The 22,707-nt window shown below is 43.6% G+C and overlaps 1 protein-coding gene across 1 annotated transcript in view; it reads right to left on the reverse strand.

Moving 5' to 3' along the window:
* Nucleotides 1-22,707, reverse strand: part of LOC124595487 — a 95,757-nt gene that overhangs the window by 48,084 nt on the left and 24,966 nt on the right. Inside the window, exon 2 of the mRNA XM_047134248.1 lies at nt 5,431-5,555. Coding sequence (XP_046990204.1) covers nt 5,431-5,555 — 125 coding nt within the window. The remainder of the gene's footprint in view (nt 1-5,430; nt 5,556-22,707) is intronic.

The following is a 22,707-nucleotide window of genomic DNA, read 5'->3' on the forward strand; positions in this document are numbered from 1 at the left end:
ACCCGCCAGACGGATTCGTGCCCATTCGGGAAGCAGTGCGTTAGACTGCGCGGCTAGCCGGGCGGGCCGTATCAGTACGACTTTGCTACCCCTCCAGCCTGAATGCATTCACTCATTCGGCTGGGAAAGATGTCCTAAAGTAGTTGTATCCTCTCACGAAGCACCAGCCTGAATGCATTCACTCATTCGGCTGGGAAAGATGTCCTAAAGTAGTTGTATCCTCTCACGAAGCAAGCTTTGCCGCAGCTGTTGTAAGGGGTCTTTGATATCACAGATATTGACATTAGTACGGAGTTGACGTCTGAGCCGCTTCCACACATATTCTGTCGGGGATAGATGTGCGGGTCTTCCTAGCAGACGCAGACAGTTCATAAGGCAGGTGCCTTGTGTGAAAGAACATTGTCTTGTTGAAATATGGCCCCACGATATTGTCATGATGTGCGGCAATACATGAGGGTGTAGGATGTCCGTGACGTATCGTTGCACCATCAGAGTTCCCTCAATGACTATCAGTCGTGAAATGAAATCCTACCCTATGGTTTCACATACCGCGACGCCAGGAGCAACGTTACAGTGCCTCTCCATAATATTAGAAGAACGGATCACGTTGCCATGCTCACTGGCAATGGTCATCCTAGGTTGTGAAGAAATGGAATTCATCGCGGAACACAATGCGACTCAATTCAGCAGCAGTACTTACTTTCGGTCACGGCCGTCTGTGTTGCGATGTCAGCGCCTGATGACACAACGAATGATAATTCCTTAGTGATACTCCCGCTAGTCTCCAACCAATGGTGCACGATGATACAGAGTGATGCACAGGGTCCATTACTTGTTATCAGACGGGATGGACAGATGTGAAGGGGTCTCGATGTGCTTGATGCGATCCTCCCTTGTGTTGGTTAGACGTGGTCGACTAGAACCTTGATGACGAGTTCACCTGCTTTCACGTTCCCATGTTGTCCAACATCGGTTTACGGTCACATCCGACTGACCCATAAATTTGGATACTGAACAATTCTAGCAATCAGCCAAATGGAGACCTACTATGAGGCCCCCCTTTCAGGCTCTGAAGTCCTGATAACACCGTCTCACACGAGTACGCGGCGTCTGCGAGTCATTCACAACGATCACTAAACAACTGAAGCTGTTCACGCCCCTTGTATTTCCTAAAACGCACGGTAAGAACACTGAACACGAACAATAGTAATTCACTCTGGTAACACTTCTACATGTCACAGAGAAATGCAACACTAACCATTCACATCCAGACGATGATGTGCACCTGTACGAAACTATACTGACTTCCGACAATGTCTTCTGAGTGCTTCACTCTTTTTGTCAGGCTGTGTATTCAGGAGCGTAATGTTGGGCAACACGTTGTGTAACTAAAGATAAACTCTAAGAAAGACAACACATACCAGGAGGAATTATCCGAATGGGATGGAAATCGGTAAATTTGACGTACATGTATAGACAAACAAATGATAGCAATATCAAAAAAAAAAGTTGAGAAAAATTGGATGAATTATTCAAGAGAAAGAGCTCCACAAACTGAGCAAGTCAGTAACATGTTGGTCCACCTCTCACCCTTATGCAAGAAGTTATTTGGCTTGGCATTAATTAACAGAGTTGTTTAATTTCCTCCTGAGGGATAACGTGCCAAATTCTGTCCAGTTGTCGCGTTAGAACGTCAAAATCCCTAGATGGTTGGAGGATCCTGCCCATAACGCTCCAACTTTCTCATTCGGGGAGAGGTCGGCGACCTTGCTGGCCAAGGTAGGGTTTGGCAAGCACGGAGACAAGCAGTAGAATTACAGGCCGTGTGTAGAATGTCGTTATCTTGCTGAAATGTAATGTAATGCCATGAAGGGCGTAGAATATCTTCGACGTACCGCTGTGCTGTAAGGGCTGCGGTTAACAACCAAATGGGTCCTGGTTGTCGGGCCTTATGACCGGCTACAGTTAGGTTGGTATCCCACCGCTGCCCAAGGCATCTCCAGACCCGTCTTCGCTGGTCACGATGCTCAGTTCGAAGCGTGAGTCATCAGTGATGACAGTTTTACTCCAGTCAATGAGGCTTCAAGTCCCTCTTTCTCTTCAATAAGCATCCAGTTTTGTTTGTCTGTTTATGTACATCACATCTACAGATTTCCGCTCCATTATAATTCCTTCGTGGTGCATATTTCATCGATTTGTAACGCTTAACGAAATTCATGACAGCGTTTATATACCATAGAAGTTTACGAAGTAATATGTATAATGGGGCCTGTGGAGTAAATACCTTCCACAATTTCGACTCAATGGGACTCAAGACTTTGCACTCATCAGCGAAATCATGCATAACTGAAAAATGTATTGCTTTAAGATAGGAATATTCACGATAAAAGGGTGTTTGTTGTGACGTGGAAGGTCTAAAACAGTATGCTATACAATATCAATAAAATTTCTAACAAATTATTCTTTTAATAAGATGAACAATTTGAGCTGGTGAATAGGATGTAAGTACACAGCGAGAGGAAACAGAAACGTTAGGAGAGATGAAGATACTCCAACTACATTACACTGTTAGACCTGATGGAATGTAGTTTATCATCTGTGGATTGGCTTATCACGCTTTTGGTCATGGACCTACAAGGTGATTATCGGTTGGAGAAAGTTTAGTAGACGCCTACCCGAGTTTGACTCAGCTGCTAAATGCACTCTCGGGCACTCTTGTCACACCATTGCTTCACAGGAGATGACATCCTGTTTGTACAGCACTACAAATCTAACACCCTCTGCTCACTGTCCATGCAGTACGTGGTAATGGATTAAAATAATGCACCCACGTATAACTTCAAATACCAATTTCCTGTTTGTGTAAAAGTAATAACTAACAACCACGGAAACTACTCTGAGATAATTATTAAGGCAGTGGACACACTATTTTTGTCTTTGTTTAGTGTTATTAGGTGAAGGAGAGATGTTAATTGTTTCAGGATAACATCAATCGATTTAAACATGGAGGAGAATAACAATTGTAGTGAAATTAAAAAACATATGCAACAAGCTCTACTTACATTCGTGCATTGGTGCACGATATCATTTTAAATTCTGTGCTTTAAATGATGCACCCAGTATAATTTTTTATAATTAATAAACAGAATAAAAAAAATATTTTCTCAAGCAGGGTATTATTACGAATTCGTTGCGAAACACAGGATGTAACAGGTATAAGAGCAGAAATATTTATATGTGGTACTTCATACACACACAGATAAGTGTGTAGGTTTTTTTCTGCATCGTACAGTTTCGCCACAAAAGTTTCACAAACTCTACGGCCTCATGTTTTCTGCATTGGCCGTACCTGCACCGCGAAGTTAACGACACCTATCCGTGCAGACTTATCGTTTTGTATCCACATTTCCACAGCTTAACATCTGACCTGCTGCCTGGGGGACAACATGCGCATTAATGGCGTCCTCTTGCCACATGTACTTGGAGGTACTAACCAACCTAAAAACATGCTATTCGTAATATCTATAATTATTTGTCGGAAAATGCCATAAATATTGATTAGTGTTGTTAAGTACACCGTCCTCAGTCACCAACAGAAATATCTGCACTTATACCCGTTACAACCTACGTATTAGCTTACAAAGTGGCGTGAACAAGAGCACCACTACATAAAATGGCTGCTAGAGATGGTATAACTAATTGAAAATTAGTTATGCTTTCTATGGATCTTAAGTACTCATTTTGTGCGAATTTATATGATATGAACGTAGAAGCAGAAGTAGCATTTCCTCTGCCAGAGGGAAATGTTGAAACGTTTCGTTCCTCTTACACTCTCAGGTATACTAGTGACGTGTGTTCGTAATGGCGACAAAAGGATAAATCGGTGGCACCAATGCAACAGTGGTCATGGCTAAAAATTCATGTCGAAGGATTGGGGACCTCAAGTGCCTAAATTAATTATTAGCCTTTCAAAACTGGACGACGGAAACACACTACTGGCCATTAAAATTGCTACACCACGAAGATGACGTGCTACAGACACGAAATTTAACCGACAGGAAGAAGATGCTGTAATATGCAAATGATTAGCTTTTCAGAGCATTCACACAAGGTTGGCGCTGGTGGTGACACCTACAACGTGCTGACATGAGGAAAGTTTCCTATCGATTTCTCATACACAAACAGCAGTTGACCGGCGTTGCCTGGTGAAACTTTGTTGTGATGCATCGTGTAAGGAGGAGAAATGCGTACCATCACGTTGCCGATTTTGATAAAGGTCGGATTGTAGCCTAACGCGATTGCGGTTTACCGTATCGTGACATTGCTGCTCTCGTTGGTCGAGATCCAATGATTGTTAGCAGAATATGGAATCGGTGGGTTCAGGAAGGTAATACGGAACGCTGTGCTGGATCCCAACGGCCTCGTATCACTAGCAGTTGAGATGACAGGCATCTTACCCGCATGGCTGTAACGGATCGTGCAGCCACGTCTCGATCCCTGAGTCAACAGATTGGGACGTTTGCAAGACAACAACCATCTGCACGAACAGTTCGACGATGTTTGCAGCAGCATGGACTATCAGCTCGTAGACCATGGCTGCGGTTACCCTTGACGCTGCATCACAGACAGGAGCGCCTGCGATGGTGTACTCAAAGACGAACCTCGGTGCACGAATGGCAACACGTCATTTTTTCGGATGAATCCAGGTTCTGTTTACAGCATCATGATGGTCGCATCCGTGTTTGGCGACATCGTGGTGAACGCACATTGGAAGCGTGTATTCGTCATCGCCATACTGGCGTATCACCTGGCGTGATGGTATGGGGTGCCATTGGTTACACGTCTCGGTCGCCTCTTGTTCACATTGACGGCACTTTGTATAGTGGACTTTACATTTCAGATGTGTTACGACCCGTGGCTCTACCCTTCATTCTAGCCCTACGAAACGCTACATTTCAGCAGGATAACGCACGACCGCATGTTGCAGGTCCAGTACGGGCCTTTCTGGATACATGAAATGTTCGACTGATGCCCTGGCCAGCACATACTCCAGATCTCTCACCAATTGAAAACGTCTTGTCAATGGTGACCGAGGAACTGGCTCGTCACAATACGCCAGTCACTACTTTTGATGAACTGTGGTATCGTGTTGAAGGTGAATGGGCAGCTGCACCTGTACACGCCATCCAAGCTGTGTTTGACTCAATGCCCAGGCGTATGAAGGCCGTTATTACGGCCAGAGGTGGTTGTTCTGGGTACTGATTTCTCAGGAGCTACGCACCCAAATTGCGTGAAAATGTAATCACATGTCAGTTCTAGTATAGTATATTTGTCCAATGAAACCCGTTTATCATCTGCATTTCTTCTTGGTGTAGCAATTTTAATGGCCAGTAGTGTATTTGCGAGAGCGAGCTGTAGTGGGCGCCTCACCTCTTTTCCGATGTTGGGCAAGTGGCACATCAGGAATGCCGTCCCTCCGACGCTCGTTCTCACGGTCGACGTGTGACTGCGTTCCAAGTCGGAGTCCTCAGAGACGCCCGTAGCGAACACTGGGTCTGGAAACAAAAGGACGCTGCTACAATTTTCCAAAAACAGACCCTGCTGCCAAATGCACAACATTAGTTTCTATGGTTTTAGCTTCAACAGAAAGCGCCCAGAGATATTTGTAATGTATGATGTTGTCACCAAAAACCTCGAAAGGTTTTTGACGGATTCACTTCAAATTTTTACACAATACTCTAATAAATGTTAGGCTACATATTTGTTTATATATAGTGTGTTCCAGTTCCATTGTGAATCCTTGTGTGAAATTCCAAATTGCAATCCTATCTCGTGGCGAGTTGCGGTGTTACGATCTTTACAGTTTCAAAAACAGCCGTGTAGAAGGTCGAAGTGCTAGCTCACTGGCTCACACTGCCATTAATGATAAACGCCCTTCTACGAACCGTCACTTCATTTGTTCCATCAGATAATATCAGACTGCCCACTGTAAAATTTGAGACGTTTTCTGGAAATATTGAGACTTGGGATCGTCCTTGAGTTCCAGCAGTCGATAGATCAGGAGCCTACGATACCCACCATTCACGAAAATAAATTTTTGTGCTTCTGCTTAGAAGGGGAGCCAAAGTATTTAGTTGATGGTATTGCTGTGATTCCTGATACATATAAAGGAACCAAGAGAATTATCACAACACGCTATGGAGAAAAAGATAGAATTATACTAGCTCACCTGGCTTACTTGAAATCTATTAAGCCCATAAACGCTCCAATCTCATACTAGATTCTCGGGGCGGCGCAGCCCTGTTAGTTTCTAAATTAGAGAAGTGTGGACAAATTCTGTGACTTTTGTCAACGTTTATGGAAGTAATCACTGCTTCACGCTCAGTTAGAGTGAATCCGTTGGTACGTTTTCGGTACGCATCATCATTCGGTCCGTCCGTTCCATCGTTGCGGTTGGGTGGGAACGACGTATGTGTAATCGGAACGCAGTTGGATAGACGTCTCTATGCTCCAGCCTGCTAAGCAGGTATTTTATGTTGGTTCCCGGGGTTTCACATACCATTAAAACAGCCGTCCTCTTTGTTGTGTTGGTATGTGTGTGTGTCTTTGTGTCACTGTGTTTTTCATCTCCACAGTTGTGTTGTTCAGCACTGCAGTACTCAATAAGTTTGACATTGTCTAATATAATTGCCGTGCATCTTTCTTCGCAATTGAACTTTGCTCGTCTCGCATTTGCTTATAGGGCGATTGTTTTTCGTCACACGCATTGTTGCCACTCTTACCATTCAGCTAATCGTTGTTTACCTTCTCCTGTTTGACAGACATGTCGTCAATCGCATCGCTAACTTCTCTGCTGAGTTTTGTTTACATCCGTTTTTCCACATACATTAGTTTTCTTGTCTGTCATGGGTGTGTCCAAGCTTAGATACTCTCCTGATATGAAGGTCACTGGTTTAGCTTATATTTTGATTTTTGCGGTATCGTATACTTTGTATTTGCTTTGCATCTTGTTCGTTGGGATTTGTGGTTCTCCTGTGAGATGCGGTCTGCTCCCCTAGACTCACTCTGGTGGTGTTCTTTAGCTAGCTGTTTGTTTCTCAAGTTCTTCTATTCAGAATATGAGGGTGGTCTGCAGCGTTGCTCATTGATATAAACAGTGTTTCATCTGTATGCTTCTCCGCGTTCTGTTGATCCTGCAAGGCACATCTCCTCGGTATAGTCAGTAATGTTACGAAACTAAAACGAAAAACGTTATTGTGTAATAATAACGTGATTGTGTTGCTGACGCTATTGAGCATTTTCATAGGGAAACAGCATTTGTGTCGCCAGGATACTGTTTGACGTCAGCTTCGCGTTGTGTTGGCGGTCACTTGGCGTGTGTGTCTTCTGGATGGTGTGTTGGTTTCGACGTTCGCGTACAGGCCACGTTGATCTTTGGGATTCGAAGTATTGTAGTGCTGTGTTGAGGTTTGCTTGTCGCGCGACAGTGGTTGGTGACAAGTTGATTGGATGGTCCTTTCCACCAGTACTGCCCCTTTCTCTCGCCTTGGGCCAGAAGGCTAGTAAATTCATATTCCAACCTTCGTTACTCTAGTCCTTCTGTCTTTATCATATGTTTAGTCCGTAGCGTCGCCCATTGATACAGCTCATAATTTCTGTGCTGTCCTATGTTCTATGAGCACTTCATAGGACACGTCTTAAATATATAGTCCTTTGTGTTGAGGAAACTAAGTTGAACGATGTCTCGAAAGACTAGCGAGAGAATTACGCTGCCTTCGATATTTGGCGTTTCTAGAGACAGGCCATGCTGGCGGCGCCAGGACATCGCTCGTCGCCAGCTTGTCGTTCTTGTGGAGGTACATTTGTGTTTGTTTTTGCTTTGAGTTGTGTTGGCTGTGGAATTCAGAATTCGCACCAGGGATTATGCAGTCAACCGTTTTTGAGCTCCTTATTGGTCTAGCAGCCAGTACCATATCTATTTTTTGAAGTTGCCTGGAGTATAGTCGTTTTATAAGTTTGGCAGTCCACTCCTCCATTTTTGTTGCATGATTTTCGTTTGCCTTTTCTTGTGCAGGTATTGCATCCAATGGTGTTTTGTTCTTTCTAGGAGTCTAGCTTTTTATGTTCTTATTCCCAGCAATTGGCGTAAACTACTTGTTTCCTCGAGCTGTCTTTGATTGTGTGCTCAGGATCGCAGAACTTTTTGAGGCAATAGGGTATGGACACAAAGTCCTTGAAATACAGAGATTTGAAACCCAGGAAACCATGTCTTAACCAAGCAGAATGTTCCTGAAGCGAGGGTTGATTTCGAATACGTTTTTTGAAAATCCTTTTCCCTTTTAGCCAGTCTTGAATCTGAATTTGGCTTCTTGTGCGTTTCGTTCTTTGGTCACGTGTTCAGACATGATTAGATGGCATGACCCTTCCGGTAATACTTGTTCAGTTTACGTGTCTGGAAATTATTGTATTGTTAAAGGTGGCTGGCGTTTCTTTGTTCTTTCGCATTTCATGTCCTTGACTTAACTGTCTTTCTCTCAAGTTTCCGGCAATCTTCCTGGGTTTCTGTTTTAATGATCATCACTGTTGGCGTGGTGCGCTCTGCTTTTATTTTCATATTTTCTTTGCATGGACTTATTTGTGTCGTATAGACTTCCCTGATCTGTTTTGGATACTTACTCGTTGTCGATTTGACAAGTAAGGCTGTAGCGTGTTTTGTGTTGGCGTTTTTAGTTTTCTCCACAATTGTGTTCATCCCATTGTTGCTTGCAACTAATGCTGCGAAGAGGCTTGTGGCAATGTCGGCGCGGTTTTGAGCTTCTCTGTTTCTGTCTTTAGCTTTCCGGTTTCCGTCTTAAGTTTTCTGTTTTCCACACAAAGATGGATTTTTTCTAAGTTTAGCCCTTCTACAAGAACACTCCGCCTGTGATTTTCATCTTTTAAAATGTCCATCTGCTACCATTCGACCTGACATACAGTCTATTCTTGTTTCCGCAACAGTGGAAGAACACGTTTCTAGATATGAGACTATACTTCTCGTCGCCACGTAACTACTAGTCAACAATATTTTCATGGACTACTTCGCGTTTGACACAGATGACGACAGTAAAACTCTCTCGAGCTTCTAGAAGGACTTGTGGGAACACGAGTACTAAGATTTTCTGGACAGGTACAGGGTACGACATTACTCTCAGCGACGTAGACGAATGCTATAGTGACGTTAGGTAGGATACGCAGTGATGTTAATCGATGGACGACTTTCACTCTAACAGAGTAACGGAGACAGTCCTAGACATGATAATCCAGCGGATCATCTAACACGGGGACTTCTTGGCAATCAAATCCAATCTGTAGATTTGTGGTGGAAAGAATTGCTACAGCTAGCACGCCCAGGGAAATTTTTGCCATTCAGTACGCCAAATATGCTAACGACCTCTCAGATGAGGAGAGAAACATAAAACATGTGATGACAGCCTCATACACATTTCCAAACTCAGTTCCTATACAATACTAATTCTTACAACTGGGTGGAACCTTTGCTTAACAAATAACATTCGTCACAAAGATAAAGTTGGTGGAGAGTTGGCAGTAGTCGAGATCGTAAACGCACGTACTTACTGCACCAGAATAGTGCAATGACAATGTTTCACACGGGAAGTCCACGCACTCCTAAGCAGTAAACTAATACCGCAAGACTAAAAAATCGGATGGTTTGATTTATTGACTGAAGGTGGACTCCTTCGTCTGGGAGATAGGCTGTAGTTTCCGGACCTCAGCAGCGAGCAACCACAGTCAGTTCTGCATGATGAGTCACAGCACTTCACGAGACTCCTCGGCTTTCAAAAATATATAAAAATAGGCGTGTGTGTGTGTGTGTGTGTGTGTGTGTGTGTGTGTGTGTGTGTGTGCGTGCGTGTACATGTATGCGTATGTGTGTGTGTGTGTGTGTGTGTGTGTGTGTGTGTGTGTGTGTGTGCGTATGTGTGTCTTCAACATCTCCTCCTAAACCAAATTTGGTAGACATACAAATTATTGGCAAGGAAGAAGTTCTGTGGCAGTAAGTTGCAGTTGATATCCATCATCTTAATGTTCGAATTATGTTATCCGAACATCAGAAAAAAGTTTTGGATACATCGAAGGTTGTCAAGCCATTGAAAAGGTCCTGCATACATGTTTACAATGCAATATTATGGAGGCTCCAGGAGGAAAACAAATTGAAGCTGCTCCATCTGCAGATCGAATGAGACCATCCAAGTCCTTTACTGTCCCTGGCATAGGCTTTGCAGGCCCTCTCTACATCAAGTTAGCCACGACCATGGTAAAGGCCTACATGACATTCTTCACTTGCGCAGCAACAAATGCAGTACATTTACAATTCTGATCCATTATGAACACGAACACATTTTTGATGGCGTTACAAAGATTTACTAGTAAACATGGATTGGCACACACGATCTACACCGACAACGCAGAGACCTTTTACACCACAAGTGCACAATTGTCTGAAGTATGAAATTCACTGACTATCTCAGAGCCGCATTGCTTCCCCCCAAAACCAGAATCACTTGGAAGTTCATTGCCTCGTTGACGTCTTGGTGGGCAGGATGTTGGGAGATGACGTGGGTACAGTCAAGCGATGCTTACCCTACAGAAAGTGTTGGGACGATGAAAATTAGTTGCATAACAACTCTCCCCCACCATGGTCAGCATCGGAGCTATGGTAAACTCGAGGCCTGTCCCCCCTGAAGATGACGGAGAACCTGTGTTACCGGCACATTTCCTGGATTGTGATGGACTACTAAACGTGTCCATTGGGCCTAAACATACCATCATACACAAACATACCAAGGTATTGATACTACGTCAAAAGAAAGCAGATGGCCTCCGGAAAAGATTGAGGAAGGAATATCTCATGGAGCATATGCTCTTCCACGTAGTTAGGGGCACGTCTGGTGAATGTGCCGACTTCCGAACTGGTAATTTGACTTTGATGCAAGAGAATGGACACGCGCGATACTTCTGGACGGGAGCGAAAAGAAAAGCATATTGATGACAAGAACAACAAGATCAGGAAGGTAATACTGCGCACTTGAGAAGAACAAAAGATAGCGTTTCAGGTTCAGTTGGTCATCCTCTGGACATTAACAAGGATGGTGGCGGTGGCGGTGGGGTGGGGGGAGGGGGGGTATTGGGAGTTGATGTTAGAAAAAGACACTTTTGAGTTGACGTAATGCTATTGCATACGATCTGATTTATTGTGAACTCCTTGTAACATAAGTTCAGCGATTGTAAATGAGTGACATAAAAGTAGATATCTCAGGTGTTGCAAAACAACTCAAATCACTTGAGAAAGGCAAGTCTTCCGGTCCAGATGGTATACCAATCAGGTTCCTCTCAGAGTATGCAGACACAGTAGCGCATTTCTTAGCAATCATATACAACCGTTCACTTGACGAAAGGTCTGTACCTAGAGACTGGAAAGCAGCACAGGTCACACCAATATTCAAGAAGGGAAATAGGAGTAACCCACTGAATTACAGACCCATATGAATGACCTCAATTTGCAGTAAGATTTTGGAGCATATACTGTACTCGAACATTATGAATCACCTTGAAGAAAATGACTTATTGATACATAACCAACACGGATTCAGAAAATATCGTTCTTGTACAACACAGCTAGCTCTTTATTCCGATGAAGTAATGAGTGCTGTCGATAAGGAATCTCAGAACGATTCCATATTCCTAGATTTCCAGAAGGCTTTTGATACCGTTTCTCACAAGCGACTGTTAATCAAATTGCGTGCATGTGGAGTATTGTCTCAGTTGTGTGACTGGATTCGTGTTTTTCTCTCAGAGAAGTCACAGTTCGTAGTGATAGACAATAAATCATCGAGTAGAACAGAAGTGATATCTGGCGTTCCGCAAGGTAGTGTCATATGCCATACGCTGTTCCCGGTTTATAGTAAAATGATCAAGGTGATAATCTGATCAGCCCCTTAGATTGTCTGCAGATGACGCTGTAATTTACCGTCTAGTAAAATCATCAGACGTTCAATTCCAATTACAAAATGATCTAGAGAGAATTTCTGTATGGTGCGAAAAGTGGCAATTAGCACTAAGCAAAGAAAAGTGCGAGGTCATCCACATGGGTACTAAAAGAAATCCGATAAATTTTGGGTATACGATAAATCACACAAATCTAAGGGCTGTCAATTCGACAAAATGCCTAGGAATTACAATTACGAGCAACTGAAATTGGAAAGACCATATAGATAATATTGTGGGTAAGGCGAAACAAAGACTGCGCTTTGTTAGCAGAACACTTAGAAGATGCGACTAAAGAGACAGCCTACATGAGACTTGTCCGTCCTCTGCTGGAATATTACTGCGCAGTATGGGATCCTTACCAGGTAGGATTGACGGAGGACGTCGAAAAAGTGCAAACAAGGACAGCTAGTTTCGTGTTATCGCGCAATAGGGGTGAGAGTGTCACTTATATGATACGCGAGTTGGGGTAGCAGTCACTGAAACAAAGGCGGTTTTCTTTGCGGCGAGATCTACTTACGAAATTTCAATCACGAACTTTCTCTTCTGAATGCGTAAATATTTTGTTGACACCCACCTATGTAGGGAGAAATGATCATCATAATAAAATAAGAGAAATCAGAGCTCGAACGGAAAGATTTAGGTGTTCATTTTTCCCATGCGTCATTCGAGACTGGAATGGTAGAGAAGTAGTATGAAAATGGTTCGATGAACCCTCTGCCAGGCACTTAAGTGTGAATTTCACAGTAACCGTGTAGATGTAGAAATAAAGGAATTCATACAGCGGACGCACTCCCCACTACCGACGACACGACAGCGTTAACAAACCGCTTCCGGGATTCCAGGAGGCGAGACTGTCTGTCCTCGGTCGAATCGGATCGCGGATTAACGACACGGACTGTTGAGTCTGGCCGCATGGATGTGGTTTTATGCAGTTTTCTACATCCAGGTAGTTTAATATCAAGCTGGTACCTCAGATAAACGATGCATAAATATTTAGAAAACGTTCTCACACTTGAAAATTGAATTCAGTCTAGAAGCAGACAGCTGGGCTACAAAGATTCCATCTTAGGGAGGGGCTGCGGTGGGGGTGGGGGGTGACATCAGGAGGGGCATCCAGTCGCCAACTATCACTAACACTAACATTTCTTCAGTGTGTACAACAATTCCGATCCCACAGAGAACCGGGAAAACACAGGAAAGAAGAAGACACGGCTATTCTTTCCCCTAAGCTTATCAAAGCCACATTTGTTCAAAACATATAAACAGAAAATTTTTGATTTTCTGTACATTGTTGCAGCAGGTATTTCACAAGTTCAGTTCGACGTAGGATATCTCTGGCTGTAATACCTGCACCTCCTGTAGATGGGGCTGCAACTGTTGTTCATATAGAATATTAGTTGAACAGCTCTTGATAGTCATTGAGCCACTGTTCCATTACATCTTGCGTCCCATTACTCAACTACTTCTCAACCTACATTTTGTGCTGTAATGTGACAATATTTTGCCTCCATACAGTTCCTTTGCATACGTTATTCGATACGAGATTGCTATTTACGATGGGGCAAAGGATAATTGATCGTTTTAGTGGTTGATATTCGGTAGCAGCACCGCGTACTAACGTTTCCTGTAATGTAGCATGTCTGGGAATGAATCTGAGTTGGACGCCGATAGCGAGGAGCAGTGACTGTTACGCGGCCGTGCTAGCAGTCTCCCCTCCGGCGAGGCTAGTTAGTGGACGCAAGACGCACCCCTGCCGTTAATAAAATCGACGAAAGCAGCCGGATGTTGGAAGCTGGGGGTGAGGGGCGATATCATCTTAAAGAGAAGGGGGTATACTTTTAGTACGAAGGAGTGTACGGGGATCACGAACAGCGGACGCGAGTTGATCTTTCGCAGACCTTCTCACGGGAGACAGTGAGCGACATTTCCCGCCAAAAAGCAGAGACGTGAATTTCATTATGTCGTAGGTAGAGTTGTAGAATACTCTACAACAGTCTTCTAAATGGAGTATGAACTGCAGGCGATTGGCTGACAGCTACATTACCCATGTAATGGGAGGCACTACTTTTGTAACATGTGCATGGGTTCGTTGTAGCGAGCGCATACGCAGTAGCAGCGAGCCTCGGTGGAAACCAAATGGCGTGTGGCGGACTCCCCTGGAGGTGTCGAAACAGGACACATCACAGGGGCAGCAACTTACTGACTTCAGTGACTTAAGCGTCAGTAAAGAGTCTCGCTTGTAGAATTTGCGAAGTGTCTGTTTCATCTCTAAGAGCGAGTTAAGTCGTTGCTCTGTAAGTAGAGTGGCGATTCTTTGCTTCTCTGTGGAGTCTGAGGCGTACAGAAGTGCTTCTTCATGGAATAATACTTGAGCTCAAATTCTGTTCCTTGCTTATGAGCAAACAGAACTCTTGACTCGTGTTCTATGCTGCACCGAAGTAGTTTCAGCTTTAGGAGTTAACAGGTGGCATATTACGTCCACAGTATAGGTAGAATTTATAGGTACGCATTACACACCATCTACAGGGTGTTACAAAAAGGTACGGCCAAACTTTCAGGAAACATTCCTTACATACAAATAAAGAAAAGATGTTATGCGGACATGTGTCCGGAAACGCTTAATTTCAATGTTAGAGCTCATTTTAGTTTCGTTAGTATGTACCGTACTTCCTCGATTCACCGCCAGTTGGCCCAATTGAAGGAAGGTAATGTTGACTTCGGTGCATGTGTTGACATGCGACTCATTGCCCTACAGTACTAGCATCAAGCACATCAGTACGTAGCATCAACAGGTTAGTGTTCATCACGAACGTGGTTTTGCAGTCAGTGCAATGTTTACAAATGCGGAGTTGGCAGATGCTCATTTGATGTATGGATTAGCGCGGGGCAATAGCCGTGGCGCGGTACGTTTGTATCAAGACAGATTTCCAGAACAAAAGTGTCCCGACAGGAAGATGTTCGAAGCAATTGATCGGCGTCTTAGGGAGCACGGAACATTCCAGCCTATGACTCGCGACTGGGGAAGACCTAAAACGACGAGGACACCTGCAATGGACGAGGCAATTCTTCGTGCAGTTGACGATAACCCTAATGTCAGCGTCAGAGAAGTTGCTGCTGTACAAGGTAACGTTGACCACGTCACTGTATGGAGAGTGCTACGGGAGAACCAGTTGTTTCCGTACCACTTACAGCGTGTACAGGCACTATCAGCAGCTGATTGGCCTCCACGGGTACACCTCTGCGAATGGTTCATCCAACAATGTGTCAATCCTCATTTCAGTGCAAATGATCTCTTTGCGGATGAGGCTTCATTGCAACGTGATCAAATTGTAAATTTTCACAATCAACATGTGTGGGCTGACGAGAATCCGTACGCAATTGTACAATCACGTCATCAACACAGATTTTCTGTGAACGTTTGGGCAGGAATTGTTGGTGATGTCTTGATTGGGCACCATGTTCCTTCACCTACGCTCAATGGAGCACGTTATCATGATTTCATACGGGATACTCTACCTATGCTGCTAGAACATGTGCCTTTACAAGTACGACACAACATGTGGTTCATGCACGATGGAGCTCCTGCACATTTCAGTCGAAGTGCTCGTACGCTTCTCAACAACAGATACGGTGACCGATGGATTGGTAGAGGCGGACCAATTCCATGGCCTCCACGCTCTCCTGACCTCAACCCTCTTGACTTTCATTTATGGGGGCATTTGAAAGCTCTTGTCTACGCAACCCCAGTACCAAATATAGAGAGTCTTCGTGCTCGTATTGTGGACGGCTGTGATACAATACGCCATTCTCCAGGGCTGCATCAACGCACCAGGGATTCCATGCGACGGAGGGTGGATGCATGTATCCTCGCTAACGTAGGACATTTTGAACATTTCCTGTAACAAAGTGTTTGAAGTCACGCTAGTACGTTCTGTTGCTTTGTGTTTCCATTCCATGATTAATGTAATTTGGAGAGAAGTAATAAAATGAGCTCTAACATGGAAAGTAAGCGTTTCCGGACACATGTCCACATAACATATTTTCTTTCTTTGTGTGTGAGGAATGTTTCCTGAAAGTTTGGATGTACCTTTTTGTAACACCCTGTATACAGCGACCAATGGCACCGGCCACATCGATGATGCAGTACAACTTCTTCCAGCGCTGTAATAGGTGATATACGCACCATGGCACGGCAAATAGGGAAAAAAACACATTAAATCTGTTGAGCTCCATCTGTTTTTTCTCTGATCTATTTACTACCAGTGCCGTTCAGTCTGGAGATCTTCTGTTTCGCGGGGCTAATCTGTATCAGCCAACTTAGTGTGCACGGCTAATAAACGGGGGCGCGATTTCTAAGAAATTCACAGATGTTCTCCCAATCTCAGAACTAGATTAAGGTTCAAATGGCTCTGAGCACTATGGGACTTAACATCTGACGTCATCAGTCCCCTAGAACTTAGAAGTACTTAAACCTAACTAACCAAAGGACATCACATACATCCATGCCCGAGGCAGGATTCGAACCTGCGACCGTAGCGGTCGCGCGGTGCCAGACTGACGCGCCTAGAACGGCTCGGCCACTTCGGCCGGCGAACTAGATTAAGGGTATGTTTTAACGTTCTATATTGACTTCATACATTTTTGCATTTTTCTCTTGTTCCAAAATAAATAATTTTATGGTATCTACTTTTATTCATTCTCGTAGGACATGTGTTTAACATGTATGTATATATGTATTAAGCTGCGGACCTAGAACGACGGAGAGGTTTCGTCCCACTGTAGCCGTCAGTGGTTCACAACCCCACATCAGGCGACAGCTGTCCACCCACCCCACCGCCGCCCCCTCACCGAACCCATGGTTACTGTGGTGTTCGGCCCCCAGTGGCCCCTCCCAGGAACGTCTAAAACCAGAAGAGTGTAACCACAAATGTTTACGTGGTAGAGTAGTTATGCTGTAGCCGTACATGGAGACGGTGTCGGACCTCGACACTAATCCGCTGGGCGAATTCGTGCCGGGGACCGGCACGCCTTCCTGCTCGGGAAGCAGCGCGTTGGACCGCACGGCTAGCCAGGTGGGCTCTATTTAACATTATCGATATCCTAGTTGAGCTAGAGCAGAATTCATGATGATTAGATACGTCATCTGCTGCATTCCTCTGGTAATTATTGTAAATGGTAGGGCTGTTTTCAATTCATTTATAGGTGTGATATTTCATTGTGGACACAACATCAGGCAACCACTCACACATGCCGTATGTAAACCAACACCTGGGAGTTTACAGTACGTAAACCAGTACATATTGTTGTTCATATAAAATTCTATGTTCAGCTAACGTAGTCGAAAACAAAACTCGAGACACAACTTACTCGCAGTCGAATACATTTATGTAAAGTCAGAGCCTAGAGAGAAGAGATCGTTTCTTAACACTGAATATTCTTCTACAGCGAGTCGATGAAGTACAGGCTGTTTCAAAATGAATGTACGGGTTTTAAGGCTTTGTAGCATTTAGTACATTCAATTTAAAATTATGAACAAAAAATCAAATAAAAGAGCATCTCAGGCCATTTTTATCGCAATTGTTCAATGTGAGCACCATTTGTCGCTCATCGAGTCGATAGGCGAGCTCTTCCCAAACCTTGATCAGTGTGTCTGGAGAAATTGTTATAACTTTGCTGTCTCTAAGATCGCGTGGATCAACTGGTAGGGGAGACACATACACATGATCCTTCATTAACTCCCTAAGAGAAAAATCACATGGCTTAAGACTTTGTGTGAAAATGGAGGTCATGCAAAACAAGCCCTGTCATCCTTCCACTTGCGGCCAATCAAGCGGTCGGTTACAGCGCCGTTTAACCAATCGCGTACTGAGTCATGGCAGTGCGGCGGCGCATCATCTTGCTGCCGAGTAAAGTTCTGTTGAATTTTCTTTCAGCTGAGGAAAGAGCCGTAGTTCTAGCGTACGGAGATAAGAAACATCAGTTACAGTTGCTTCACCGAAAAAGAAAGGCCCATAAACTTTCTGTCTGGATACGGTAAAAAAAAAAAATCAATTTAGGGGAGTCTCGTTGCAACTATACAATCTCATGGGGATTTGCTGACCCACAGATGCGCGAATTACGTGTATTACCACTTAGGTGAAATGTCGATTCATTACTGAGGACGACACGATACAGAAAATCTTCATCGTCATGTAGCAACATTTCGTTTGAAAAGCTGGCACGTAAATCGTAGTCTGTAGGCTTTAGAGCTCTTAACAACTGCAAACGATCAGGACGTAATTGTAAATGTTTCCTTAAAAGTCTCCACACAGACGTCACTGGAACTACTAATTCACGATTGGCCTTCCGAACTGATTTTTTGGGGCTAAGCGTGAAAGAGTCTCACCCGGTCAACAAGTTCTTCAGGTACTCTTTGTCGTTCCGTACTCTTCACTTTGTGCACAGGCATACAGACAAAACTGTTTGAGTTGTTCTTTCATCTGATGTACTACTTATTAATGTATGTTGAATTTAATAAATGCTACAAAATCGTAAAACCTGTATATTCACTTTGAAACACCCTGTATTACTAACATGACACACATACGGCCTTAGACCAAATTGAAGATAGTGACCAACGAATTACTCTGCAGCCAGACACTCAAGCAAACAATCCGCGGCATGAAAGTATATCGAAAGAGATACGCTGCACACACACACACACACACACACACACACACACACACACACACACACGGTCAACTATATTTTGTCATATCCGGGGCTCTTGAGTTGTGTCCCCAAAGATATTCGCTATGGTGTGCGGGATATTATCGCTGTATTAAGATTCGAACGGGGGGACACGACAGACGGTTTTGGTTGGAGAGTGATCTCTGGTCAGCGACAACGAGTCCCGCTGTGCGCGCAATGGGAGAAGAGACGTGAAGTTGATCTGCAGACGAGGCAGACACAAGAGCGTTTGACTGCGTGCGTGTCTCGATAGCGGGTCCTTGTTGTGCCAAAGAAAGCTTATGGACTGAGTGTCTGCATCGTGAATGAAGAAGATGGGAAGTGGTTGCCGTCTACAGTGTACAATCGTACTGTTTTATGTCCATCTTCGAACTTTTGCTCACAGTCACCGTTCCAGTCTTGAGTTCTGGGTCCCACCAAACGAAGTTGTCATGTTTAAGATCATGATAGGACTGTGTTACAAACGCGTTTTTGTTAGAAGCCTGACGGGATATTGAGATCGTGGTTGATCGAAAGATTTTTGGAAAAAGCTGTTTGGAGGAACTAGTGCGTTCATTTACACATATTTCAATCTAATGACCCTTTGAGGTGTGAACGAGCTGATTCGTACCTTGTGATGTATTGCTAATGGTACAGTGTTGATGGTGAGGTCAGACGGAGGTGACATTAGTAATTTGGAAAGCTTACACATCAAGTGGTGGGGGAGTAAATATTGAGTAAATATTTCTTTGTCCCAGGTAGGATTTGATATAAGTTGTGAGACGTGGAAAAACAGAATGTAAAAAGCTGTGTAAGTTGTTGTCAATTTGTACACTGTGTAGAAGTCTTGCCACAGCCAAGTTTTCTAATGTTAAGTTAGTGATAATTCTTGCCAAAATTGGCTGTAGTTACAGAAAAAGTGTAGGTGGTGTTGTGTGTAGGCGCAACTGATGTATGTTTTTAATGAATGTTATATTATGTAATTAATTTTTCTCAAATTATGATCTGGAAGTTTAAAACTTCTGCGCTTTTAAAATGTTGGAAATTCTGAGCTGCTAAGATGGTAACGAACATTGTAAGTTTTTCATATTAATGATTTATAATTGATAGTGGAAGGTTTCGAATTGTATCTGCCGAAAAATTTTGATGTCTTTAGCTCAAATTAACGTATGATGCTAAAAGAAGCCAAATGTTGGCTATACAGTTCGACATTGGACGCTATTAACATTGTGTGTAGAACTGGTTACATAATGCCTTTGAATTGATTTTGGAAAGTTTTCTGAAATTATGTCCATGAAATATTTATTTTAATTATGAATTATTTTTTAGTTATGACAACCAGTTCCCTTGATAGAGCATTTATGAGTAGAACTGGTTACATAATGCCTTTTAATTGATTTTGGGCAGTTTTGTGGTATTATGTCTATGAAATATCTTTTTTAATTATGGCTGTCAGTTGCCTTGATAGAGCACCGTGTGATTGTTCAGTCACTGGTGCTTTGTGTGTTGGGCTACTGAGTGTCAAAAAGTGGTAAAGTTTCTTTTGGCTTCCAGTATACCAACAGTTCGCACCATCCCACACAATTCCGAATCTCTACGCTATCTATAGCACATACATGTTTAAAAAAATGGCTAGGTGTGAGTAGGACTCGCGCACTGTGGCTTCTGTAAAAACCTGACTATGTATATAGACAGTTCCTCCATTTCGGAAATCGCGAATTGATGATTTTTGCCTTTTATCGACATTGGTACTGGCGAGGTATTGGTCCCAGGGATTCCAAGACTTCCGAGAACGTTTTAATTTACTGTTCGAAGTCGGACAACAAGTGACAAAAGAATTTTTTCATGTGATACAAACACAAATTAACAATTTTCTGATTTTATTCCTCGTTTATACCGTGAAACCTTATTTCTTGCTAAGTTTCTTGATTATACGTCAAGGGGAGGTATCCTATAGGTTTTAATGAGTGAATTTGTGAGTATCAAAATATGTGAGATATATAGCCGTATCTTTTGATTGCATTGACTTAGAAGCTAGAGTTTATTATGCCGCCAAGAGACCATAGATCTCAGCACATGGCCCTTCATACGCCTACTTGCTCCTGAGAAAAAATGGCTCTTAACAGACAGACAGGCTGCTAACAAGTGACAAAATCTTAATAGAGTGATACAGATTAACAATTTTCGGATTCTTTTCTTTTGATTGTAAAGGGAAAACTTGCTTCTTGGAAATTTGATGATGCTAGACCAACGGTGAGTATACTGTAGGTTTTGATGAGCGAGTTTGTGAGAATCAAAGTATGTGACATATTCAGGGTGTTACAAAAAGGTACGGCCAAACTTTCAGGAAACATTCCTCACACACAAAGAAAGAAAATATGTTATGTGGACATGTGTCCGGAAGCGCTTACTTTCCATGTTAGAGCTCATTTTATTACTTCTCTTCAAATCACAATAATCATGGAATGGAAACACACAGCAACAGAACGTACCAGCGTGACTTCAAACACTTTGTTACAGGAAATGTTCAAAAAGTCCTCCCTTAGCGAGGATACATGCATCCACCCTCCGTAGCATGGAATCCCTGATGCGCTGATGCAGCCCTGGAGAATGGCGTATTGTATCACAGCCCTCCACAATACGAGCACGAAGAGTCTCTACATTTGGTGCCGGGGTTGCGTAGACAAGAGCTTTCCAATGCCCCCATAAATGAAAGTCAAGAGGGTTGAGGTCAGGAGAGCGGGGAGGCCATGGAATTGGTCCGCCTCTACCAATCCATCGGTCACCGAATCTGTTGTTGAGAAGCGTACGAACACTACGACTGCTCCAGGAGTGCAGGAGCTCCATCGTGCATGAACCACATGTTGTGTCGTACTTGTAAAGGCACATGTTCTAGCAGCACAGGTAGAGTATCCCATATGAAATCATGATAACGTGCTCCATTGAGCGTAGGTGGAAGAACAAACAAAAATGAGCTCTAACATGGAAATTAAGCGTTTCCGGACACATGTCCACATAACATCTTTTCTTTATTTGTGTGTGAGGAATGTTTCCTGAAAGTTTGGCTGTAACTTTTTGTAACACCCTGTATAGCCATGTACTCTGCACTGACTTAGAAGCTCAACCTTTCTCCACGTCAAAAGACCATACACCTTAATATGTGAGATACATTTCAACTTGATATGTCTACCAGTTCCTGAGAAAAAGGGTTTCGAACAGTCGGACGGACAGACAGATGGACAACAAAGCAATCCTATAGGAGTTCTGCTTTTACTGACTGAACCACAGAATCCTAAAAGTGGATGGTGATCATGATCGTGTTATGTGTGTGTGTGTGTGTGTGTGTGTGTGTGTGTGTGTGTGTGTGTGTGTGTTTTCAGCGTCTCCTCCTGAGCCATTCGAACGATTTCAAGCAAAATTAGTAAACATCTATTTATTGCCTGGAAAGAAGTGCTATGGGGGTAAGAACCAACTAGCTTCCACAGGAGTAGATAGGAGTAGTTGTGGGAGTTTTGTAAGGCCTATCTATGCTTCCCAGCAAGACATGTGCGTTTTGTGGGTAGTATCAAAATACATCCCTGGCACAATATGTGTGGATGGACATGATTGGGAAGGGAGAGATAGGAGAATGAGAGGTGTAGAGAGAGAAGATTGGGTGAGGTGGACATAGAAAGGAAGAGGAGGTAATGTCCCAAAAGAAAGGATAGGAGTGGATGGACAGAAAGAGGGAGATGGGGCAGGAGGAGATGGTTAGAAGAGTTGGAGACGGACAGAGAGGGAGGGAGAGGGAGGTATAGGAGGCACGTGGAAGATCGGTAATGAGCAGATGGGAAAGGAGAGGAGGAGATGGAGAAGGTTGGAGATTGACAGGGAGTGTGGGATGGAGGAATTGGCCATAGAGAGGGGGAGGATCAGACGATAGAGGGCGAGGGGAAGGTGTGATGGATAGAA

This window comes from Schistocerca americana, chromosome 2, assembly GCF_021461395.2.
Source record: "Schistocerca americana isolate TAMUIC-IGC-003095 chromosome 2, iqSchAmer2.1, whole genome shotgun sequence".
NCBI classification, from domain to species: Eukaryota; Metazoa; Arthropoda; class Insecta; order Orthoptera; family Acrididae; genus Schistocerca; species Schistocerca americana.